Consider the following 21849-nt stretch of genomic DNA (forward strand, 5'->3'; position numbering starts at 1 on the left):
TTCCTCCATTTACTGGAATCCAAGAGTTACCCAAGTTCACGACTTCTGTTTTTTTTTCCCCTTTCTCTTACCTAAGTGATTATGCTTCTCTTCACTTAATTTTTTTTTAATTACAGTCTTTTTTCGCCAGGTATATGCCAATGCCACGTGAAACAGGGGATATTCCAGTTAAACAGATGTATTTCTATAGGCAAAATCACTGAACAACCAGTTCCTTAAAAGAATATTACAGAAATCATTCAATAAACCCTTGTAAAGTAATTGTAAATCTTGAATCAATTAAAGAAACAGGAAGAACACCTACCACTCCGCGTCTCATCATATGGATAATTGGCCACAAGGTCTCCTCCATGAAGATTGGCTGAGAGCACAAAAGGAATATCCATAATCCAATGAATGACAGCCTTCGTCTCAGGAGCAAGCTGTATTAAAGATTAGAGATTGAAAGGATTCTAAATGCGGCAGTCTTTGGTGGGGTCACTTGACAGAAAAGACATATAAAAGGTAAGAACAATAACAACCGAAATCTGGTCATATTCCAAGCAGTCTGTGATTGTTTTCATAGAAGAAATAAAACAGGAGCATTCCTCATCTCTATCTTTCTCAGACTTATAATAAAAAATATTTCTATTTCCTTAAAAGTTCTATTTAAAAGCTGCCAGTTTTCTTTCTTTGTAACTTGAAAAACAGCATACAAATCATTTACAAATTTGGGCACATCTCCATCTGAACTTGTTAATAATAACTAATGATAAGATAAGGAGAAAAGAAAATATCTGAACTGAACATGGTTCTTCTTTATGATGGTTCAACTCAAGAAAGGTGGTAGATTTTCTGTCCAAGTTTTGCTTACTATTTCTCCAATTCCCTTCAACCACATCAACATTTTTCCTATAAAAAAATTAAATTGAGTCTTTATCAGATTTCACCACCAAATTATGTACTTTGGGATGATCATCAAAAATTTTAAAACAACAGCAAAAGTTTTAGGAATTCATGTGGTCTTTTGAAATATTCACAGCCCCTCTTACCTTGGAAGCAAAACAAAGGAGGAAAGAAATCTATATCAAAGAATTAATCCAAGCCACAAGCTTGATACTTTTATGTGATGTGTTTTTAATAGCAACTAGGAAGATTCTCAAACTCCTAAGTACCTTTTTGATTTGAATTCCACCCCTCCCCACTGGAGATGTGGTTCATATTGTTCTTAGGGACAGAATATCTAAAAAACACTGGATAGTATATTTCACATGGGTGAGTTCTATGTTATGTAAATCATATGTTAATAAACCTGCTTTTTAAAAAGAGAAAAAGAAAAAATAATACAGTCCTGAATACACAAAGTAGTATGTGACTATTAGATGTTTGCCTACTGTTAGTTCCTACACAGAGACTTTCTTACATATATTGCATATACTGTCCATGTTACTAAATGATCAAAAACAAACTCCACAATTTTATCAATTAAGCTTAATTTCTCTTTGACTATTAATAGAGCCTTTTAGACTGACTAAATGCTGAAATATCCTCAGTACTGTAATCACATATTTAACTAATCCATAGAGGCGGCTTTGGAGCACCCCTAAATGGGGCCGGTTAGGCCAGTCCTTAACAGAATCCAGAGCCAAACATAACCTACTTTTTAAACTTTCATTGAGAGACTATAAATGTTCAAATATTATGCTCTATAATTATATAACTTGGCTCTTAAAATATATCAAAGCCATGTTTATTCTATATTCTTCACAATTCTAGCCACTAAAGACAAGTATTTAATATAATTATTTGATACAACCATTGTTTGGATGCAATCCAAGCCAAGGCCCATATACTGAGCCCAGATAATGGTGGACATAACCAGACTGAAGACTCGAGAGCAGATGAGAAATGATTCAGCAGGAAGAACTCCAGGGAACAGAAGAGACCCTGTGCTCAGAGAGGTTCAGAAGAGCAAAGAGAGCATCTGGAGGACTTGGTAAAAATGTATATTCCTTTCCATCACTCAACCCCATAGCATATACACCCCAGACTTCCTGATTCAGCATTCACAGGAATCTGAATTTTTTAATTGACATATAGTTGATGTACAATATTATATGAGTTTCAGGTATACAGTATAGTGATTTTCAGTTTTTAGAGGTTATATTCCATTTATAATATAACTTTATTTTAAAATACTGGCTATGTTCCCTGTGCTGTTCCCTGTATATCCTTGCAGCTTATTTATTTTATTCATGGTAGTTTGAACCTCTTAATCCCCTACCCCATCTAGTTCTTCCCCTTCCCCCTCCCCGCTGGTAACCACTAGTTCTCTATATCTGTGAGTCTGCTTCTTTTTTGTTATATTCACTAGTCTGTTTTATATTTTAGATTTCACATATAGGTGATCCCAGTATTTATCTATCTCTGTCTGACTTAGTTCACTTAATACCCTCCATATCCATCCATGTTGTTGCAAATGCAACATTTTACTCTTTTTTATGGCTGAGTAGTTTTCCATTGTGTGTGCATGTGTGTGTGCTTCTTTATCTAGTCATCAGTTGCTTCCATATCTTGCCTATTGTAAATAAGGAATCTGCCTTTTTAATCTTCATTCCTACAACTCTATAGATTTTAAAACCACTCTAATGATACAGCATCTTCCCTCGTAGCTCAGTTGGCAAAGAATCCGCTTGCAATGCAGGTGACCCTGGTTCAGTTCCTGGATAGGGAAGATCTGCTGGAGAAGGGATAGGCTACCCACTGCAGTATTCTTGGGTTTCTTTTGTGGCTCAGCTGGTAAAGAATCTGCCTGCAATGTAGGAGATCTGGATTCGATCCCTGTGGAAGGGAAAGTCTACCCACTCCAGTATTCTGGCCTGGAGAATTCCATGGACTGTATAGTCCATGGGGTCACAAAGAGTCAGAAACGACTAAGCAACTTTCACTTTCTAATGATTCAGAGAACAGACTGATGGTTGCCAGAGGCAAATTACAAACTTTGGGTTATAAAATAAATCCTGGGCATGTAATGTATAGCATGGAGACTATAGTTAATAATACTGTATTGTATACTTGAAAGTTGCTAAGAGAAAATATCTTAAAAGTTCTCATCACAAACAAGAAAAAAAAAAGTGTAACTATGTATGGTGATAAATGTTAACTAGACTTATTATCCAATCATCTCACAATATATACAAATATCAAATCAATATGTTGTATGCTTCAAATTAAATAATGTTATACATTAATTTTATCTATAGGTATGTGTCTATATCTATACCTATGCATATCTATCAGTTCAGCTCAGTTCAGTTCAGTTGCTCAGTCATGTCTGATTCTTTGTGACCCCATGAATCGCAGCACACCAGGCCTCCCTGTCCATCACCAGCTCCCTGAGTTTACCCAAACTCATGCCCATCGAGTCAGTGAAGCCATCCAGCCATCTCATCCTTGGTCGTCACTGTCTCCTCCTGTCCCCAGTCGCTCCCAGCATCAGGGTCTTTTCCAAAGAGTCAACTCTTCACACGAGGTGGCCAAAGTACTGAAGTTTCAGCTTCAGCATCAGTCCTTCCAGTGAACACCCAGGACTTATCTCCTTCAGGATGGACTGGTTGGATCTCCTTGCAGTCCCAGGGACTTTCAAGAGGCTTCTTCAACACCACAGTTCAAAAGCATCAATTTTTTGTCACTCAGCTTTCTTCACAGTCCAACACTCACATCCATACATGACCACTGGAAAAACCATAACCTTGACCAGATGAACCTTTGTTGGCAAAGCGATGTCTCTGCTTTTTAATATGCTATGTAGCTTGGTCATAACTTTCCTTCCAAGGAGTAAGCGTCGTTTAATTTCATGGCTGCAGTCACCATGTGCAGTGATTTTGGAGCCCAAAAAAAATAAAGTCTGACACTGTTTCCACTGTCTCCCCATCTATTTCCCATGAGGTGATGGGACCAGATGCCGTGATATTAGTTTTCTGAGTGTTAAGTTTTAAGTCAACTTTTTCACTCTCCTCTTTCACTTTCATCAAGAGGCTTTTTATCTATAGATATATATAAACACAGTACCTACATACCTACATTTGAGCTATTTCAAATCCTAAAAGATGATGCTGTGAAAGTGCTGCACTCAATATGCCAGCAAATTTGGAAAACTCAGCAGTGGCCACAGGACTCGAAAAGGTCAGTTTTCAGTCCAATCCCTAAGAAAGGCAATCTGAAAGAATGCTCAGACTATCACACAATTGAACTTATCTCACATGTTAGTAAAGTAATGCTCAAAATTCTCCAAGCCAGGCTTCAACAGTACATGAACCATGAACTTCCAGATGTTGAAGCTGGTTTTAGAAAAGGCAGAGGAACCAGAGGTGAAATTGCCAACATCCACTGGATCATCAAAAAAGCAAGAGAGTTCCAGAAAAGCATCCATTTCTGCTTTATTGACTATGCCAAAGCCTGTCACTGTGTGGATTACAATAAGCTGTGGAAAGTTCAGAAAGAGATAGGAATACCAGACCACCTGACCTGCCTCCTGAAAAATCTGTATGCAAGTCAGGAAGCAACAGTTAGAACTGGACATGGAACAACAGACTGGTTCCAAAGAGGAAAAGGAGTACGTCAAGGCTATATATTGTCACCCTGCTTATTTAACTTATATGTAGAGTACATCATGATAAATGCTGGGCTGGATGAAGCACAAACTGGAATCAAGATTGCTGGGAGAAATATCAATAACCTCAGATATGCAGATGACATCATCCTTATGGCAGAAAGTAAAGAAGAACTAAAGAACCTCTTGATGAAAGTGAAAGAGGAAAGTGAAAAAGTTGGCTTAACGCTCAACATCCAGAAAACAAAGATCATGGCATGCGGTCCCATAACTTCAATGTAAATAGTTGGGTAAACAGTGGAAACAGTGGCAGACTTTATTTTGGGGGGTTCCAAAATCACTGTAGATGGTGACCACAGCCATGAAATTAAAAGACGCTTACTCCTTGGAAGGAAAGTTATGACCAACCCAGACAGCATATTAAAAAGCAGAGACATTACTTTGCCAACAATGATCTGTCTTGTCAAGGCTATGGTTTTTCCAGTAGTCATGTAGGGATGTGAGAGTTGGACTATGAAGAAAGCTGAGCACCGAAGAACTGATGTTTTTGAACTGTGGTGTTGGAGAAGACTCCTGAGAGTCCCTTGGACTGCAAGGAAATTCAACCAGTCCACCCTAAAGGAAATCAGTCCTGAATGTTCATTGGAAGGACTGATGTTGAAGCTGAAAATCCAATACTTTGGCCACCTGATGGGAAGAGCTGACTCGTTTGAAAAGACCCTGATGCTGGGAAAGATTGAAGGCAGTAGGAGAAGGGGGCGACAGAGGATGAGATGGTTGGATGGCATCACTGACTCAGTGGACATGGACATGAGTTTGAGTAAACTCTGGTAGTTGGTGATGGACAGGGAGGCCTGGCGTCCTTCATGCCATGAGGTTGCAAAGAGTTGGACACGACTGAGTGACTGAACTGAACTGAACATACCTACATAGCACTAAAAGGCTAAGAAGAGGGAAGTGAGAAAGGGGTGATATGTAATTACATGAATGAAATGCCTACTATGTATCTTGTACTGAGTCATGTCAAAACACTGTCTAAGCCTAATTGACAAAGATGGAAAAAGGAGATGAGGCAGACATGGGCAGTATCATCCCATGATTTAAGCAGATTTACTGAAGAGTTAGTAAAATATAAACAAATCTTGCTTCTGTTCCAGAAAAGAGTTCAAAACTTAATTTTTATATATTTCTCTTTTTGTTACCTTTATAATACCCAGGAAAGGTATTGGCATTGAGACTTTTTAAAATAAAAGCTCTAATATTTTTTTAAAGTGTCATGAACAAGCATCTTTTTTAAAGTACTGCTTAAACTAGATATATGAAAATATCTAGTATAAATCTTATAGAAATATTATATAGGTTCCATTGGGGAAGAGGATGCAGTACTGGCTGAAAATGACAGCATTTTCACTAAAACTGTTAATCTAATATCCTGTCAACATGAGTTTATTTCATGATTGTTCAATGGTTGGTAACATGAATTCTTTTTCTCGTTACTTAGTTTCTTTTTTTCTATACAATAGTAAAAGATGTTTATCAGTTTTCATAAGCAATAGACAAAAAGTAGAAGATAATTACAATTGCAAGCCATAATAGTTACATGATTCACTTAACAATGTAAAATAATTACATACAATGGGGGGTCAAATAGAGTGATGTAGTAAGTGGAAGTGCATACATGCACATGTTTTCATCCACCAATCAATCTATGTTTTTTGGTTGGTGTGTTTAATCCATTTACATTTAAAGTAATTATTGATATGCATGATACCATTTTCTTAATTTTGGGGGGTTTATTTTCTGTAGATCTTTTCCTTCTCTTGTGTTTCCTGCTGGAGAAGTTCCTTTGGCATTTGTTTTCAAGCTGGTCTGGTGGTGCTGAGTTCTCTTAACCTTCATTTGTCCGGAAAGCTTCTGATTTCTCCATCAACTCTGAAGGAGAGTTTTCCTTAGAGTATTCTTGGTTGTAGGTTCTTCCCTTTCATCACTTTAAATGTATCATGCCATTCCCTCTGGCTTGTAGAGTTCTGTAGAGAAATCAGCCTGATGGGAGTTCCTTTATGTTATTTGTTGTTTTTCCCTTGTTGCTTTCAATATTTTATCTTTGTCTTTAATTTTTGTCAATTTGATCACTATGTGCCTTGATGTGTTTCTCCATGGGTTTATCCTGTCTGGGACTCTCTGTCTTTCCTGGGCTTAGTTAACTAGTTCCTTGCCTATGGTAGGGAAGCTTTCAGTTATTATGTCTTCAAATATTTTCTCAGGACCTTTCTCTCTCTCTTCTCCTTCTGGGACTTCTATAATGCAAATGTTGATGCATTTAATATTGTCCCAGAGGTGTCTCAGGCTGTCTTTATTTATTTTCATTCTTTTTTCTATATTCTGTTCTGTGGCAGTGATTTCCACCATTCTGTCCTCCAGGTCATGTATCCTTCTGCCTCAGTTATCCTGCTATTGATTCCTTCACATCTTCTCCATTCTTTCCCCAAGATCCTAGATCATCTTCTCTATCATAACTCTAGATTGTTTTTTCTGGAAGGTTACCTGTTCCCACTTCATTTAGTTGTTTTTCTGGGGTTTTATCTTGTCCCTTCACCTGGGACATAACTTTCTGCTTTTTCATCATGACTAGCTTTTTGTAATGTGGTTTTTGTTTTAGCTGCTATGGGACTGCAGTTCTTCTTGCTTCTTCTGCCTGCCCTCTGATGGAAGAGGCTAAGAGGCTTGTGTAAGCTTCCTGATGGGAGGGACTGGCAGTGGGAAAAATGGGGTCTTGCTCTGATGGGCAGGGCCCCGCTCAGTAAAGCTTTAATCCAATTATCTGCTGATGGGCGGGGTTGCACTCCCTCCCTGGTAGTTGTTTGGCCTGAGCGACCCAGCCCTGTCTTTGGGCTCTATGGTAGAGTTAATGGTGACCTCCAAGAGGGCTTTCATCACAGAGCACCTTCCCAGACTACTGCTGCCAGCGCCCCAGTCCCTGTGGTGAGCCCTGCTGACCCACATCTTAACAGGAAACATTTCATTTTGGTTCAGTCTTCTGTGGGGTCACTGTTCCTTTCCTCTAGGTCTTGGGGTGCATAAGATTTTTATTTATGCCCCCCAAGACTGGAGTCTCTGTTTCCCCCAGTCTTGTGGAAGTCCTATAGTCAAATCCTACTGGCACGCAAGGTCAAGTTCCCTGGGAATTCCCAGTCCCTTTGTTGGATCCCCAGGCAGGGAAGTCTGATGTAGGGTTCAGAATCCTCACAACAGTGAGAGAACTTCTTTGGCATTATTGTTCTCCAGTTGCAGGTCACCTACCAGCAGGTATGGAATTTGATTTTATCATGATTGCACCCCTCCTATCATATTTCTCTGTGATTTCTTCTTTGTCTTTAGATGTGGAGTATCTTTTTTGTGGTGGGTTCCAGTGTCCTCCTATTGATGGTTGTTCAACAGCTAGTTGTGATTTTGGTGCTCTCACAGAAGGAGATGCTCTCATTTCTTAGTTGTAACAGACAGCATGGGCAATGAGGAAAATCTGGGAAGATAGCCACACTAAGCTTTCAGAACAATTTTTCATTTCTGTCTTATGCCAGAGCACACAGAACTATCCTCTTTTCCCTTCTGATTACCCCTGCCTTTTTCTTTTCCAGTCCTCCCTTCTCCCAGAAAAGGTGGTTTAGGAGCAGAAAAAATGAAGATCTGTGACTCAAAAGCAACAGTGTTTAAGTCAGCCATTTATCAAGTTCTGCCAAAATCCTTGGCCCCAGGCAGCCCTTTCAAAGACTGATCCCCATTTATAGACTTAGCCCAGGTTTCTGGGATGAATTCTAAATATAGACAGGAAAATTTTTAAGAATTTTAGACCAATAATCTGAGACTCCCTCTCTCCTGGATCTAACAGTGTCCCAGCCATGTGCTGAGTGCATGTCTGGAAATCCAGCAGCTGGTTTTCAGATGTTGTAATATGCTTGCCAGGCTTGATTGCACTCACTCATAATAGGCTTCAAGCCTACTATGTGTTAGATTCAAATAAGAATTCTAATTCCTGTATTCAAGGGACTGAAATCTAAAATCAAAAAGAAAAACAGCTATATAAACACATAATAATATGACATATATAAAGTTCTATGTAACTATAAGCACCAGGCTGGAAGTATATATAAAGAACATAAAAGCAGGCTTAACAGAATGTTTGGAAGAGCAGAGAAAGGCTTCACAGAGGAGGTGATATGGAAGGAAAGTGAAAAGCACTGTGAACAGCTGGAATAAGCACAGGTATGAAGACATAAAGTTATTAGAAGATGGTACACTTAAGGAGTACATGGCATATCAAAGCCAGATTAAGGAGTGGCTGAGCTGGCAGCTACTAGGGGCCAAGGGAAATTTGAATGGTCCTGGAGCTATTATAAAATGGAGACACTGTCCCTTCCAATCTCTCACTTAGAAAGGTACTAGAAGTTGATAAGAGTGGAATTGCCAGGAAAGACACAAGAGGCAGTAGGGGCTGCCACCAGCAGTCCTCGCCATTCCTTCATAATGGGCTCACTTTCTCTCCATGGAACTAAACACAGTGTTCAAACAGTATAAGCTTAAGACTCAATGTTTAGTGGGTGTGTGTGTGTCTATTTGACTCTATGGGCCGTAATAAAGCACTGAGAAACAACGCCGACACAGGAGTGAGAATTCTAGATCCTGACCTCAAGCACTTCAAATATACTAACTCACTCAATCCTCATAACCACTCTATGCAACAGATACTATAATCATCTCCATATTTCAGATGAAGATAAGGAAGCACACAGTGGTTAAATAACTTTGCAAAACGCATACAGCAAGGACAGAACCAACATTTGAACCAAGGTGGCTGCCTCCAGAATCTTCACACTAAACCATCACAGTGGTCTCACATTTTGAGTTTTTACTTTGTTCTTTGGAGCAATGGAGACCTGACAAATTTAGAGTTTTTAAGCAATTTATTTTAAGCATTTTTTTCTGTATGAAGATCACTCCAGAGGAATTTGAGAAGACTGAAAGGAGTTGGGAAAGGCTGAACCCAAAACATGGATGGGGGCTCCTTTCCCCATCAGAACAGAAGACCATAGGGCCTGAGTTTTCAGAGAAGAGAGAGGCTGAGAGTGTCACTGAGATCTGGTATTTTTGTGTGGGGAGTGGTGACAGAAAGAAAAATTCAAGGTTTTGATGATCGAGTAAATGAGAGAATAGTGTTTTCTTAGGAAAAGATTTATTTCTGACCATGCTAAGTTTGAGGCCCTAGATGTCACCAGATAAAGGGACTGAGTGAGTAAGTAAAGAGATCTGGGAGAATCTGTATAATCAACAACACACGAAAGGTACAGAAGAGGATGAAAACCCAGGGAGAGAAATAACGGTAGCAGATGGGACCCTAAAGGCCAGTGTTTAAGCCAAGGCAGAAGAAGCAGGGAATGAAACTCAGAAGTGATTTAAAAGGTACTAGAAGAGGTAGAGGAAAGTAGAGTTGTGCAAAGCAGAAGAAAGTTCTGGAAAAGAAGAAAAAGCCAACAGTGTAAAATGCTGTAGAAGAAGTGAATCAAATGTGCTGATAAAGGGCCATTAAATAGGCCAAAAATACTTTCTAGACAACTGGGTTCCTCCCTCCTGCCCCTACCATTACATTCAATGCCATAAATTCATGACCAATTATAGTGGCAGGACTAGTTTCCAGGCCCCAGGCTCCTAGCCTTGACTTTCACAGCTACAGGGAAGTATCACATACAAGCATTCATGACACTTCCGCATCCTTCATTGTTATGAAGATAATAGATGTATTTCCCTAGGTTGGAGAACAGAACCCAAGAAAACCATACATGTTCTCTACCTTTGTGTTTTGATCCACAATTTTCTTCAGATTTTTCAACAGATGATTATTTGGACCACCTTCTTTCTCATTAACATAAACTATTCTGTCTAGGTCGGGAAAGTTCCGGTTCAGATCTATTCCCTGGGCATTGCTTCGACCCACGAACCAGTCCTTCAGCTCACCAAGCTAGAAAAAAAAAATCAGAGGAAAATCATCAGTTAATTTTTTGTTAATGTTATCATCTATTTAAAATCTTCTTAATGGCTTTTAAAATAATTTATAAGACTATTCATTTCAACAATATCCTCCTACAGTGGCATTTCACTATCTAACTGATACACGCATGAAAGTATCAGGTTTAAAGCATTTGTTATGGATATTTTGAAAACATTCTCAATGAACAATATTTTAAATGTTAATTATATATACAAGATATTCAACATCAAACTGCATATATGTTAGCTATTAACGTAGACGGCCCGTCTCACAGCACAATACTGCTTACTTGGTTTAAGCAAAATACTCACTGTCTCTGAAAACCACAGCAATCTACTCACAAATATTGGAAAGAATAAATTCCTAAAGAAGGTTAGGCATTTAAAATGAGTTTAACGTGAATTATTTACATATTACCTCTCTCTAATAGTCTTAATGAAAAAATGTGAGCTCTGTAACTTTTATTTCAACTTTGTAAATTGAAAATTTTCTGCTTAATTCTAAATACTTCATTTCACTAATGATATAATCCAGGAACTTAATAAATTTCTAGCATACTCAGTTACATTCCATTTTTTGTTTTACTATTAATACTAAATCTCTAATACAGAGATAATGTCCATATTCTTAAAGTCATGCAAGTTCAGATAGCTTAGAAAGTGAGGAATCAAAATCTATAAGGCAAAAGATAGCAATGACATTTTTTTGTCCATCCTGACAGTCCTGAATATCACTTTAAAATAGTCAAAAACTTAATTCTCTAGGTACTAGAATATACTAGAATTTTTCTCTTCATAACTTTAGAAATTATATCAACACTATACTTATAGAAATTCACTGTTTGGGTTTCTTACAAGGTCAAACGGTAATTGAATCTTTTATTTTTATTGTACAAAACAAATTCTTAGCTATAGATTAACATATTGAATATATACTTTAATATGTTCCCATTAAACACGAAAATTATTTCAAACTGTAGAAAACAACAAATAAAATGTCCTCCATCCCTGTCCAAACAAAAAGGGAGCAAACTTAATTATGAGAACGTAATTACTACCCAGTGTCTCTAACAGTTAAAATTTACTAAACTAGTTTTTTATTTATGGTAGGAAGGTTTTGTTCTGTTTGTTTGTTTGTTTTCTACTTTATGGATCATGTATATCAATAGATAAGAAAAGGATTAAGTATCCATAAAACATTATCTAGCCAAAAATCCTTATTTCTTGATTTCAGTAGACAGCAATATGATATCATCTCATTTAGAAACAGCAATGGCCTCACTCTTCAATACATGGGAATAGATAACTGTCAACCTTCTGGCTTTCTAGAAAGAAAGTTACCTAGTGACAAACATGAATGAATAAATATGACTCATTTAACAACAATAACCAAACAATTAACTATTGACTTATAAAATTTCTCATTTGAAAATTCTGTGGAAGAAAGCCTCATCCACCATTCCTTACCTTCTAAACTTTTTTCTTACCCAGAAATTGAACACCATATCACTTATATCCAGCCCTTCACTCTCTGTAAGCTTCATGTGAGCATATATTCCTTGTCTATAATTATATACGTACAAACCTTAAAAAAAAATTCACGCTCTGCTGTGATCTGACCCACACCCACCTGAGATGCTGCCTTTTCAAAGCCATCAGGGTTCAGGGAGGGCATGATGTGGATTCGGGTGTTGTGTATCAGCTGGACAATTGTCTCATTCCCTTTTTGGTACTCATTGCACAGGTACTGGGCCAGAAAAATGAGCAGCTCCCGTCCAACAGCTTCATTGCCATGCATATTCCCAATGTATTTAAATTCAGGCTCACCTAAAAGCCCAAAAATAAATAGTATAGACTTTTTCTATCATACCAAAGAGAAGGCAAGTAACATACAGTGTGAAAAAAAGTTATACAGTTACTAAGTTATTACACAAAGATTATAATTTCTTTGCCCTCCACAATTGATGTCTAAGAAATCTAATCTAAACATAAAATACTTAACATTTCCCTTCTATCTTTAGAGTTCTCTCTTCCCAGTTTCCCACTTACTGTACTCTGAATTTTGACCTCCAAAATCATAAGTCTAAATCCTAAGTTTGAATGTAACTGTATCTGGAGATATGACCCTTAAGGAGGTAATTAAGGTTAAATGAGGTCATAACCCAGAAGGACTACTGCCCTTATAAGAAAATGAAGAGAGAGATAGCAGAAGCAAGAAGAGCTACAATCCTAGAGACAGCAAAATTAAAGCAACAATTGCAGAAAGTTAGACAAAATGAAAATTCAGAGGATTATGTCCTAGATGAAGGAACAAGATAAAATCCCCAGAAAAACAACTAAATGAAGTGGAGATAGGTAAAAGTCCAAAAAAAAAAAAAAAAAACCCAGAATAATTATAGTGAACATGATCCAGGATCTCAGAAAAAGAATGGAGAAAAGACTGAGAAGATGCAAGAAAATGTTAACAAAGACCTAGAAGAACTAAAGAACAAACAGAGATGAACAATACAATAACTGAAATGAAAAATTTACTAGAAGGAATCAATAGCAGAATAACTGAGACAAATGAGCAGATAAGTGACCTGGAAGAAAGAATGGTGGAAATCACACTGAAGAACAGAATAAAGAAAAAAAAAATTAAAAGAAATGAAGATAGCTTAAGAGACCTCTGGGACAAGATTAAACACACCAACATTTACATTATAGGGGTCCCAGAAGAAGGAGAGAGAGAGGGGACATGAGAAAATATTTGAAGTCATGATAGCTGAAAACTTCCCTAATATGGAAAAGGAAACAGTCAACCAAGTCCAGTAAGCACAGAGAATCCCATGCAGGATAAACACAAGGAGAAACGTACCGAGACACATACTAATCAAATTGACAAAAACTAAAGACAAAGAAAAAATATTAAAAGTAACAAGGGAAAAATGAAAAATAATTCACAAGGAAACTCCCATAAGGCCATCAGCTAATTTCTCAGTAGAAACAATGCAAGCTGAAAGGAGTGTCATGATATATGTAAAGGTGTGAAAAGGAAGAATATATAACCAAGAAAACTCTACCCAGTGAGAATCTCATTCAGATTTGATGGAGACATAAAAAGCTTTACACAATTAAAAGCTAAGAGAATCCAGCATCACCAGACCAATTTTACAACAAATGCTAAAGGACTTCTCTAGGCAGAAAAGAGAATAGGAGTTCTAAGGAAAAATAATTCTACACATTCAGTTCAGCTCAGTCCACTCTGTCGTGTCTGACTCTTTGTGACTTCATGGTCTGCAGCACACCAGGCTTCCTTGTCCTTAAGAACATGCTCAAGCTCATGTCCATCGAGTTGATGATGCCATCCAACCATCTCATCCTCTGTCGTCCTCTTCTCTTCCTGTCTTCAATCTTTCCCAGGATCAGGGTTTTTTTCCAATGTGTCAGCTCTTCTCATCAATTGGCCAAAGTATTGGAGCTTCAGCTTCAGCATCAGTCTTTCCAAAGAATATTCAGGACTGATTTCCTTAACGTTTAACTGGTTGGATCTCCTTGCAGTCCAAGGGACTCTCAAGAGTCTTCTACAGTGCCACAGTTCAAAAGCATCAATTTTTTGGCACTCAGCTTTCTTTATGGTCCAATTCTCACATCCATACATGACTACTGAGAAAACCATAGTTTTGACTAGATGGACCTTTGTTGGAACTAATGTCTTTGTTTTTTAATATGCTGTCTAGGTTTGTCATAGCTTTTCCTCAAAGGAGCAAGCATCTTTCAATTTCATGGCTGCAGTCACCATCTGCAATGATTTTGGAGCCCAAGAAAATAAAGTCTCTCACTGTTTCCATTCTTTCCCTATTTGCCATGAAGTGATGGGACCAGATGCCATGATGTTTGTTTTTGAATGTTGAGTTTCAAGCCAGCTTTTTTCATGCTCCTCTTTCATTTTCATCAAGAGGCTCTTTTGTTCCTCTTGTTTTCTACCATAAGATTGGTGTCACCTGCATATCTGAGGCTATTGATATTTCTCCCTGCATCTTTGATTCCAGGGTGTGTTTCATCCAGCCCAGCATTTCACATGATGCACTCTGCATACAAGTTAAGTAAGCAGGATGATAATATACAGCCTTGAAATATTCCTTTCCCAATTTGGAGCCAGTCTGTTGTTCCATGTCCTGTTGTAACTGTTGCTTTGTGACTGGCATACAAATTCCTCAGGAGGCTGGTAAAGTGATCTGGTATTCCCATCTCTTTCCGAATTTTCCACAGTTTGTTGTGATCCACACAAAGGCTTTGGTGTAATCAATAAAGCAGAAGTAGATGTTTTTCTGGAACTCTCTTGCTTTGTCTATGGTCCAAAGAATGTTGGCAATTTGATCTCTGGTTCCTCTGCCTTTTCTAAATCCAGCTTCAATATCCGGAAGTTCTCAGTTCACGTACTGTTGAAACCTAGCTTGGAGAATTCTGAGCATTACTTTGCTAGTGTGTGAAAAGAGAACAATTGCATGGTCGTTTAAACATTCTTTGGCATTGCCTTTCTTTGGGATTGGAAGGAAAATTGACCTTTTCCAGTCCTGTGGCCACTGCTGAGTTTTCCAAATTTGCTGGCATATTGAGTGCAGCACTTTCACAGCATCATCTTTGAGGGTTTGAAATAGCTCAACTGGAATTCCATCACCTCCACTAGCTTTGTTTGTAGTGATGCTTCCTAAGGCACACTTGCTTGCATTCCAGGATGTATGGCTCTAGGTGAGTAATCACACCATCATGGTTATCTGGGTCATGAAGATCTTTTTTGTATAGCTCTTTGGTGTATTCTTGCCACCTTTTCTTAATATCTTCTGCTTCTATTAGGTCCATACAGTTTCTGTCCTTCATTGTGCCCATCTGTGCATGAAATATTCCCTTGGTATCTCTAATTTGCTTGAAGAGATCTCTAGTCTTTCCCATTCTATGGTTTTCCTCTATTTATTTTCTTGGTCACTGAGGGACTCTTTCTTATCTCTCCTTGCTATTCTTTGGAACTCTGACTGTTTCCATGTTGAACAGTTCTATGATGACCGACAAGACCTTCTAGAACTAACACCCCCCCCCCAAAAAAAAAGTCCTTTTCATCATAGAGGACTGGAATGCAAAAGTAAGAAATCAAGAAATACCTGGAGTAACAGGCAAGTTTAGCCTTGGAGTACAAAATGAAGCAGGGGAAAGGCTAACAGAATTTTGCCAAGAGAACACAATGGTCATAGCAAGAGATGACTTTATACTTGGACTTCACCAGATGGTCAATACTGAAATCAGATTGATTATATTCTTTGGAGATGAAGATGGAGAAGCTCTATACAGTCAGCAAAAACAAGACTGGGAGTTGACTGTGGCTCAGATCATGAACTCCTTATTGCAAAATTCAGACTTAAATTGAAGAAAGTAGGGAAAACCACTAGACCATTCAGGTATGACCTAAGTCAAATCCCTTATGATTATACAGTGCAAGTAACAAATAGATTGAAGGGATTAGATTTGATATACAGAGTGCCTGAAGAACTATGGACAGAGGTTCTACACATTCAAACTATTAAATCAAAACCTCATGGGAATAGGAAACCCCAAAGCTACAATAGATATACACACACAAAAGAAAAAGCAACGCAAAAACAAAAATAAAGATGCAATCAAACCACAAGAGATGAGAACAAAAGAGGAAGAGAAGAAAAAAGACCAACAAAAACAAATCCAAAACATTAAGCAAATGGCAATAAGAATATGCATCTCAATAATTACCTTAAATATAAATGTACTAAATGCACCAAGCAGAAGACATAGACTGGGTGGGTGGATTTAAAAAACAGTGTCTTTATATATGCTTTCTATAAAAGACCTACCTCAGACCTAGGGACACATACAGACCGAACATGAGGGGATGGAAGAAGGTATTCCATGTAAATGGACATGAAATGAAAGCTGGGAAATCAATATTCATAGTAGAGAAAATAGACTTTAAAACAAAAACTGTTACAAGAGACAAAGAAGGACACTACATTATGATCAAGGGATCAATCTGAGAAGATTTAACAATTGTGAGTATACATGCACACAACATAGGAGCACAATATGTAAGGCAAATAATAACAGTCATAAAGGGAGAAATTAACAGTAACACAATAATAGTAAGAGAAGTCAGCTCCCAATTTTCATCAATGGACAGATCATCCAAACAGAAAATCAATAAGAAAACACAGGCTTTAAATGACAAATTATACCAGATGGACCTAATTGTTATTTATAGAGCATTCCATCCAAAAGCAGCAGATTCTTTCCAAGTGCACATGGAACATTCTCCAGGACTGACCACCACATGCTAGACCACAGAGCAAGCCTTAAAATTTAAGAAAACTGCAATCATACCAAGCATCTTTTCTGATCACAACACTATGAGATTAGAAATAAACTATAGGAAAAAAAAGTAAAAAACACAAACAATTGGGGCTCAACAATATTCTACTAAACAACCAATGGATCACTGAATAAATTTAAAAAAATTACCTAGAGACAAATGAAGGTGAAAGCACACTGATTCAAAGCCTATGGAATGCAGCAAAAGCAGTCCTAAGAGGGAAGTTTGCTGTGGTATAATCTTACCTCAGGAAACAAGAAAGTCTCAAAGAAACAACTTAACCTACATCTAAAATAACTAGAGAAAGAAGAATAAATAAAACCTTAAGTTAGTAGAAGCAAAGAAATCATAAAGATCTGAGCAGAAATAAATGAAACAGAGACAACAAATAATAACAATAACAAAAATTTATGAAACTTAAAGCTGGTTCTTTCAAAAGATAAAAAAGATTGATAAACCTTTAGCCAGACTCTTCAAGAAAAAAAGGAGAGGGCTCATATCAATAAAGTTAGAAAAGAAAAAGAAGTTACAGTTGACACCATAGAAATACAAAGGATCATAAGAAGCTACTACCAGCAACTGTATGCCAATTAAATGGACACCCTGAAAGAAATGGACAAATTCTTAGAAAGATAAAGTCTCCCAAGACTAAATCGGAAGAAATAGAAAACATGAACAGACTAATCACAACACTGAAATTGAAACTGTGGTTTAAAATTTTCCAATAAACAAAAGTCCAGGATCAGCTGGCTTCACAGTCGAATTCTATCAAACATTTAGAGAAAACTTAGTATGTATCCTTCTAAGAGGATTAACAATCATGTAGGAAGGCCAGGGTTCCCCAAGCAACAGGAGGAAATAAACTGCAAGTGGCAGACATTTTTTTCTCTTCTAATTCTGTGATGTCATGATGACACCTGGTTCTGCCTGAACTTAACTTTTCTCAAACCTTGAGCTGACCAACGCATTTTTCTCATTGAAATGTTTTTCTTAAGCGATGTTAATGAACTATGTATTTGCTTGGAAATCTGCCTTTCTTCAAGATTCACGTCAATTGTTTTACGGCCAGGGATGACTCCCCTTGTGCCAGTGCTATCTCAAAATGCATGTTGCAGGTGAGGGGGCCTTGTGCAACTCTCTCAGTCTTGAGACATTTCTGTTATCTGGTTAGCAGCTTGCTAACAAGTATATAGGAGAAGGCAATAGCAACCCACTCCAGTACTCTTGCATGGAAAATCCCATGGACGGAGGAGCCTGGTCGGCTGCAGTCCACAGAGTCGTGAAGAGTCAGACACGACTGAGCGACTTCACTTTCACTTTTCACTCTCATGCATTGGAGAAGGAAATGGCAACCCACTCCAGTGTTCCTGCCTGGAGAATCCCAGGGACGGGGGAGCCTGGTGGGCTGCCGTCTATGGGGTCACACAGAGTCGGACACGACTGAAGTGACTTAGCAGCAGCAGCGCAATAACAGGTATATAACGCTTTGCTAAGAGCTCACAAGGGGGCACTCTTTCTGCCCCTTCTGATGTCTCTGTCAGAAGCTTTCTCTATCTCTTTTATACCTCAAAAAAACTTTGCCACACAAAAGTTCTGAGTGATCAAGCCTCATCACTGCCTGTGGATTAAAACCCTCTCCTCTGGAAGCCATGAATCCTGGTGTCATTCACAGCTCGCAGCCAGAGCCTTTCACTTCTGAAAATGTTCCAGAACAACTGCAAAGGCAGAACAATTCCCAAACTCATTCTGTGAGGCCACAATCACCCTTATACCAAAACCAGATAAAGATATCACAAAAAAGAAAATTACAGGCCAATATCACTGTAAAGAATATGCCTAGAATGTAGGAGACCTGGCTTTGATCCCTGGATTGGGGATATCTCGTGAAGGAGGGCATGGCAACCCACTCCAGTATTCTTGCCCGGAGAATCCCCATGGACAGAGAAGCCTGGTGGGCGACAGTCCATGGGGTTGCAAAGGGTCAGACACAACTGAGCAACTAAGCACACACACACCACTGATGAACACAGATGCAAAAATCCTTAACAAATATTAGCAATCTGAATCCACAGTCCATTAAAAGGATCATGCACCATGATCAAGTAGGATTTATCCCAGAGATACAAGGATTTTTCAATATCAGCAAATCAATCAGTATGATATACCACATCAACAAATTGAAGAATAAAAACCATACGATTATCTCAATAGATGTGGGGAAAGTTTTTGATAAAATTCAACAGCTATTTATGATGAAAGCTCTCCAGAAAGTTGTTATACAAGGAACATACCTCAACATAATAAAGCCCATATAAAGCAAACCTGCAGCTAACATGCTCAATTGTGGAAAGCTGAAAGTGTTTCCTCGAAGATCAGGGGCAAGATAAGGATGTCCACTCTCACCACCTTTATTCAACACGGTTTTGGAAGTCCTGGCTACAACAATCAGAGAAGAAGAAGAAATAAAGGAATACAAGTTGGAAAAGAAGAAGCTAAACTGTCACTGTCTACAGATGACATAATACTATACATAGAAAATCCTAAAAATGCTACCAAGAAACTACTAAAGTTCATCCAGGAATCTGGTAAAATTGTAGACAACAAAATTCATACACAGAAATCTTTTGCATTTCTATACACTAACAATGAAAGTTCAGAAAGAAAAATTCGAGAAACAATCCCACTTACCACTGCATCAAAAAGAATAAGATACCTAGGAATACACATATTTAATGAGAAAAAAGACTATACTCTGAAAACTATAAGATGCTGATGAAAGAAACTGAAGAAGACACAAGCAAATGAAAGATATACCATGTTTGTGGATTGGAAGAATCAATATCATCAAAATGACTGTCCTACCCAAGGCAATCTACAAGATTCAATGCAATTCTTTTCAAATTACCAATCGCATTTCTCACAGAACTAAAACAAAAAATGTTAAAATTTGTATGGAGACATAAAAGACGTCTAAAAGCCAAAGCAATTTTGAGAAAGAAAAATGGAGCGGGAAGAATCAAGCTCCCTGACTTCAGACTATAAAAGCTATAGCCATCAAAGCAATAAGATATCATGGAATAGGATAGAAAGCCTGGAAATAAACCCATGCACCTGTGGTCAATTAATCTATGAAAGGAGGCAAAACTAAAGAGTCATAGAAAGACAGTCTCTTTAACAAATGGTGCTGAGAAAACTGGACAGCTACATGTTAGAAAATGAAACTAGGTCATCCTTTTAAACCACACAAAAAAACAAGTCCAAAATGGATAAAAGACCTAAATGTGAGACTAGACACTATTAAACTCCTAGAAGAAAACATAGGCAGAACACTCTCTAACATAAATCACAGCAATATCTTTTTCAATCTATCTCCCAGAATAAATGGAAATAAAAACAAAAATAAACAAATGGGACCTACTTAAACTCAAAAGTTTTTGCACAATAAGAAAACAATAAGCAAAATAAAAAGACCACCAATGAATTGGGAGAAAATATTGGCAAATGATGTGACCCACAAGGGATTAGTCTCCAAAATTTACAAATAGCTCATAAGGCTTTATATCATCAAAACAAACAGCCCAATCAAAAACTGGACAGAAGACCTAAATAGACATTTCTTCAAAGACATACTAATGACCAAGAGCCACATGAAAAGATGTTCAACATCACTTATTATTAGAGAAATGCAAAACTACAATGAAATATCACACAAGTCAGAATGGCTATCATCAAAAAATCCATAAACAATAAATGCTGGAGAGGTGTGGAGAGAAGGGAACGTTCCTATACTCTTGGTAGGCATTGGTGGGCATACCTATACTCTTGGTACAGCCACTATGGAGAATAGTATGGAGGTTTCTTAACAAGCTAAAAATAGAGCTACACTATGACCCTGCAACTCTACTCCTGGAATATATCCAGAGAAAAACATGGTTCTAAAGGATACAAGCTCCCTAAGCGTCATCACAGCACTATTTACAATAGCCAAGAAAAAGAATGAATAATGCTATTTGCAGCAACATGATGGACACAGAGATTGTCATACTGAGTGAAGTAAGTCAGACAGATAAAAAGAAACATCATGATATCCCTTATATGCAGAATCTAAAAATAAATGAAACAAATGAAATTATCTACAAAATAGAAACAGACTCACATACCTAGAGAACAAAATTATGGTTACAGGGGTTGGGGAGGAAAGATGGAGAAGGGATTGTTAGGTAGTTTGGGATCAACATGTACACACTGCTATATATATCATGGATACCAAAATAAGGACCTAAGTATGGCACAGGGAACTCTACTCAAAATTATGTTGCAGCCTGGATGGGAGGGAGTTTGGGGAGATTGGATACACATATATGTATAACTGAGTTCCCTTTGCTGTCCACATGAAACTACCACAACTTTGCTAATTGGCTATACTCCAATATAAAATAAAAAGTTTAGAAAAAAAAAAAGAAGAAGAGGAAGAGACGCCAAAGATTCCTCCCTACCCTCTCTCTCTCTTCAGATGTATGAAGAAAAGCCAATGTGAGGACACTGTGGAAAGGCAGCTACCTAAAAGCCAGGAAGAGGGGCTTCATTAGAAACCAACACTGCAGATACCTTGACCTTGAAATCCCAGCTTATAGAACTGTGAGAAAACAACTGTCCATTGTGGCATTCTGTTATACCACAAATATACCACTCTACCCCCAGTAACTAATAATAGTACATTCTGTGCCTCCTTTCCTTAAACACTGAACTTTCATATTTTCTTATTTAGTCCCTATCAAACATCTTAAAATAGGTATTATTATCCACCTCTACTTTAAGGTAAGCAAACTAGAATTAAGACTGCTTA

The 21849-nt window shown here is 37.8% G+C and overlaps 1 protein-coding gene across 1 annotated transcript in view; it reads right to left on the bottom strand.

The window, feature by feature from the left end:
• CPE (carboxypeptidase E) overlaps positions 1-21849 on the bottom strand; it is a 149614-nt gene that overhangs the window by 44666 nt on the left and 83099 nt on the right. Inside the window, exons 2-4 of the mRNA XM_065904668.1 lie at positions 12261-12457; positions 10434-10601; positions 305-422 (exon numbers count right to left, since the gene is read on the bottom strand). Coding sequence (XP_065760740.1) covers positions 305-422; positions 10434-10601; positions 12261-12457 — 483 coding nt within the window. The remainder of the gene's footprint in view (positions 1-304; positions 423-10433; positions 10602-12260; positions 12458-21849) is intronic.

Source organism: Muntiacus reevesi, chromosome 13 (assembly GCF_963930625.1).
Source record: "Muntiacus reevesi chromosome 13, mMunRee1.1, whole genome shotgun sequence".
NCBI classification, from domain to species: Eukaryota; Metazoa; Chordata; class Mammalia; order Artiodactyla; family Cervidae; genus Muntiacus; species Muntiacus reevesi.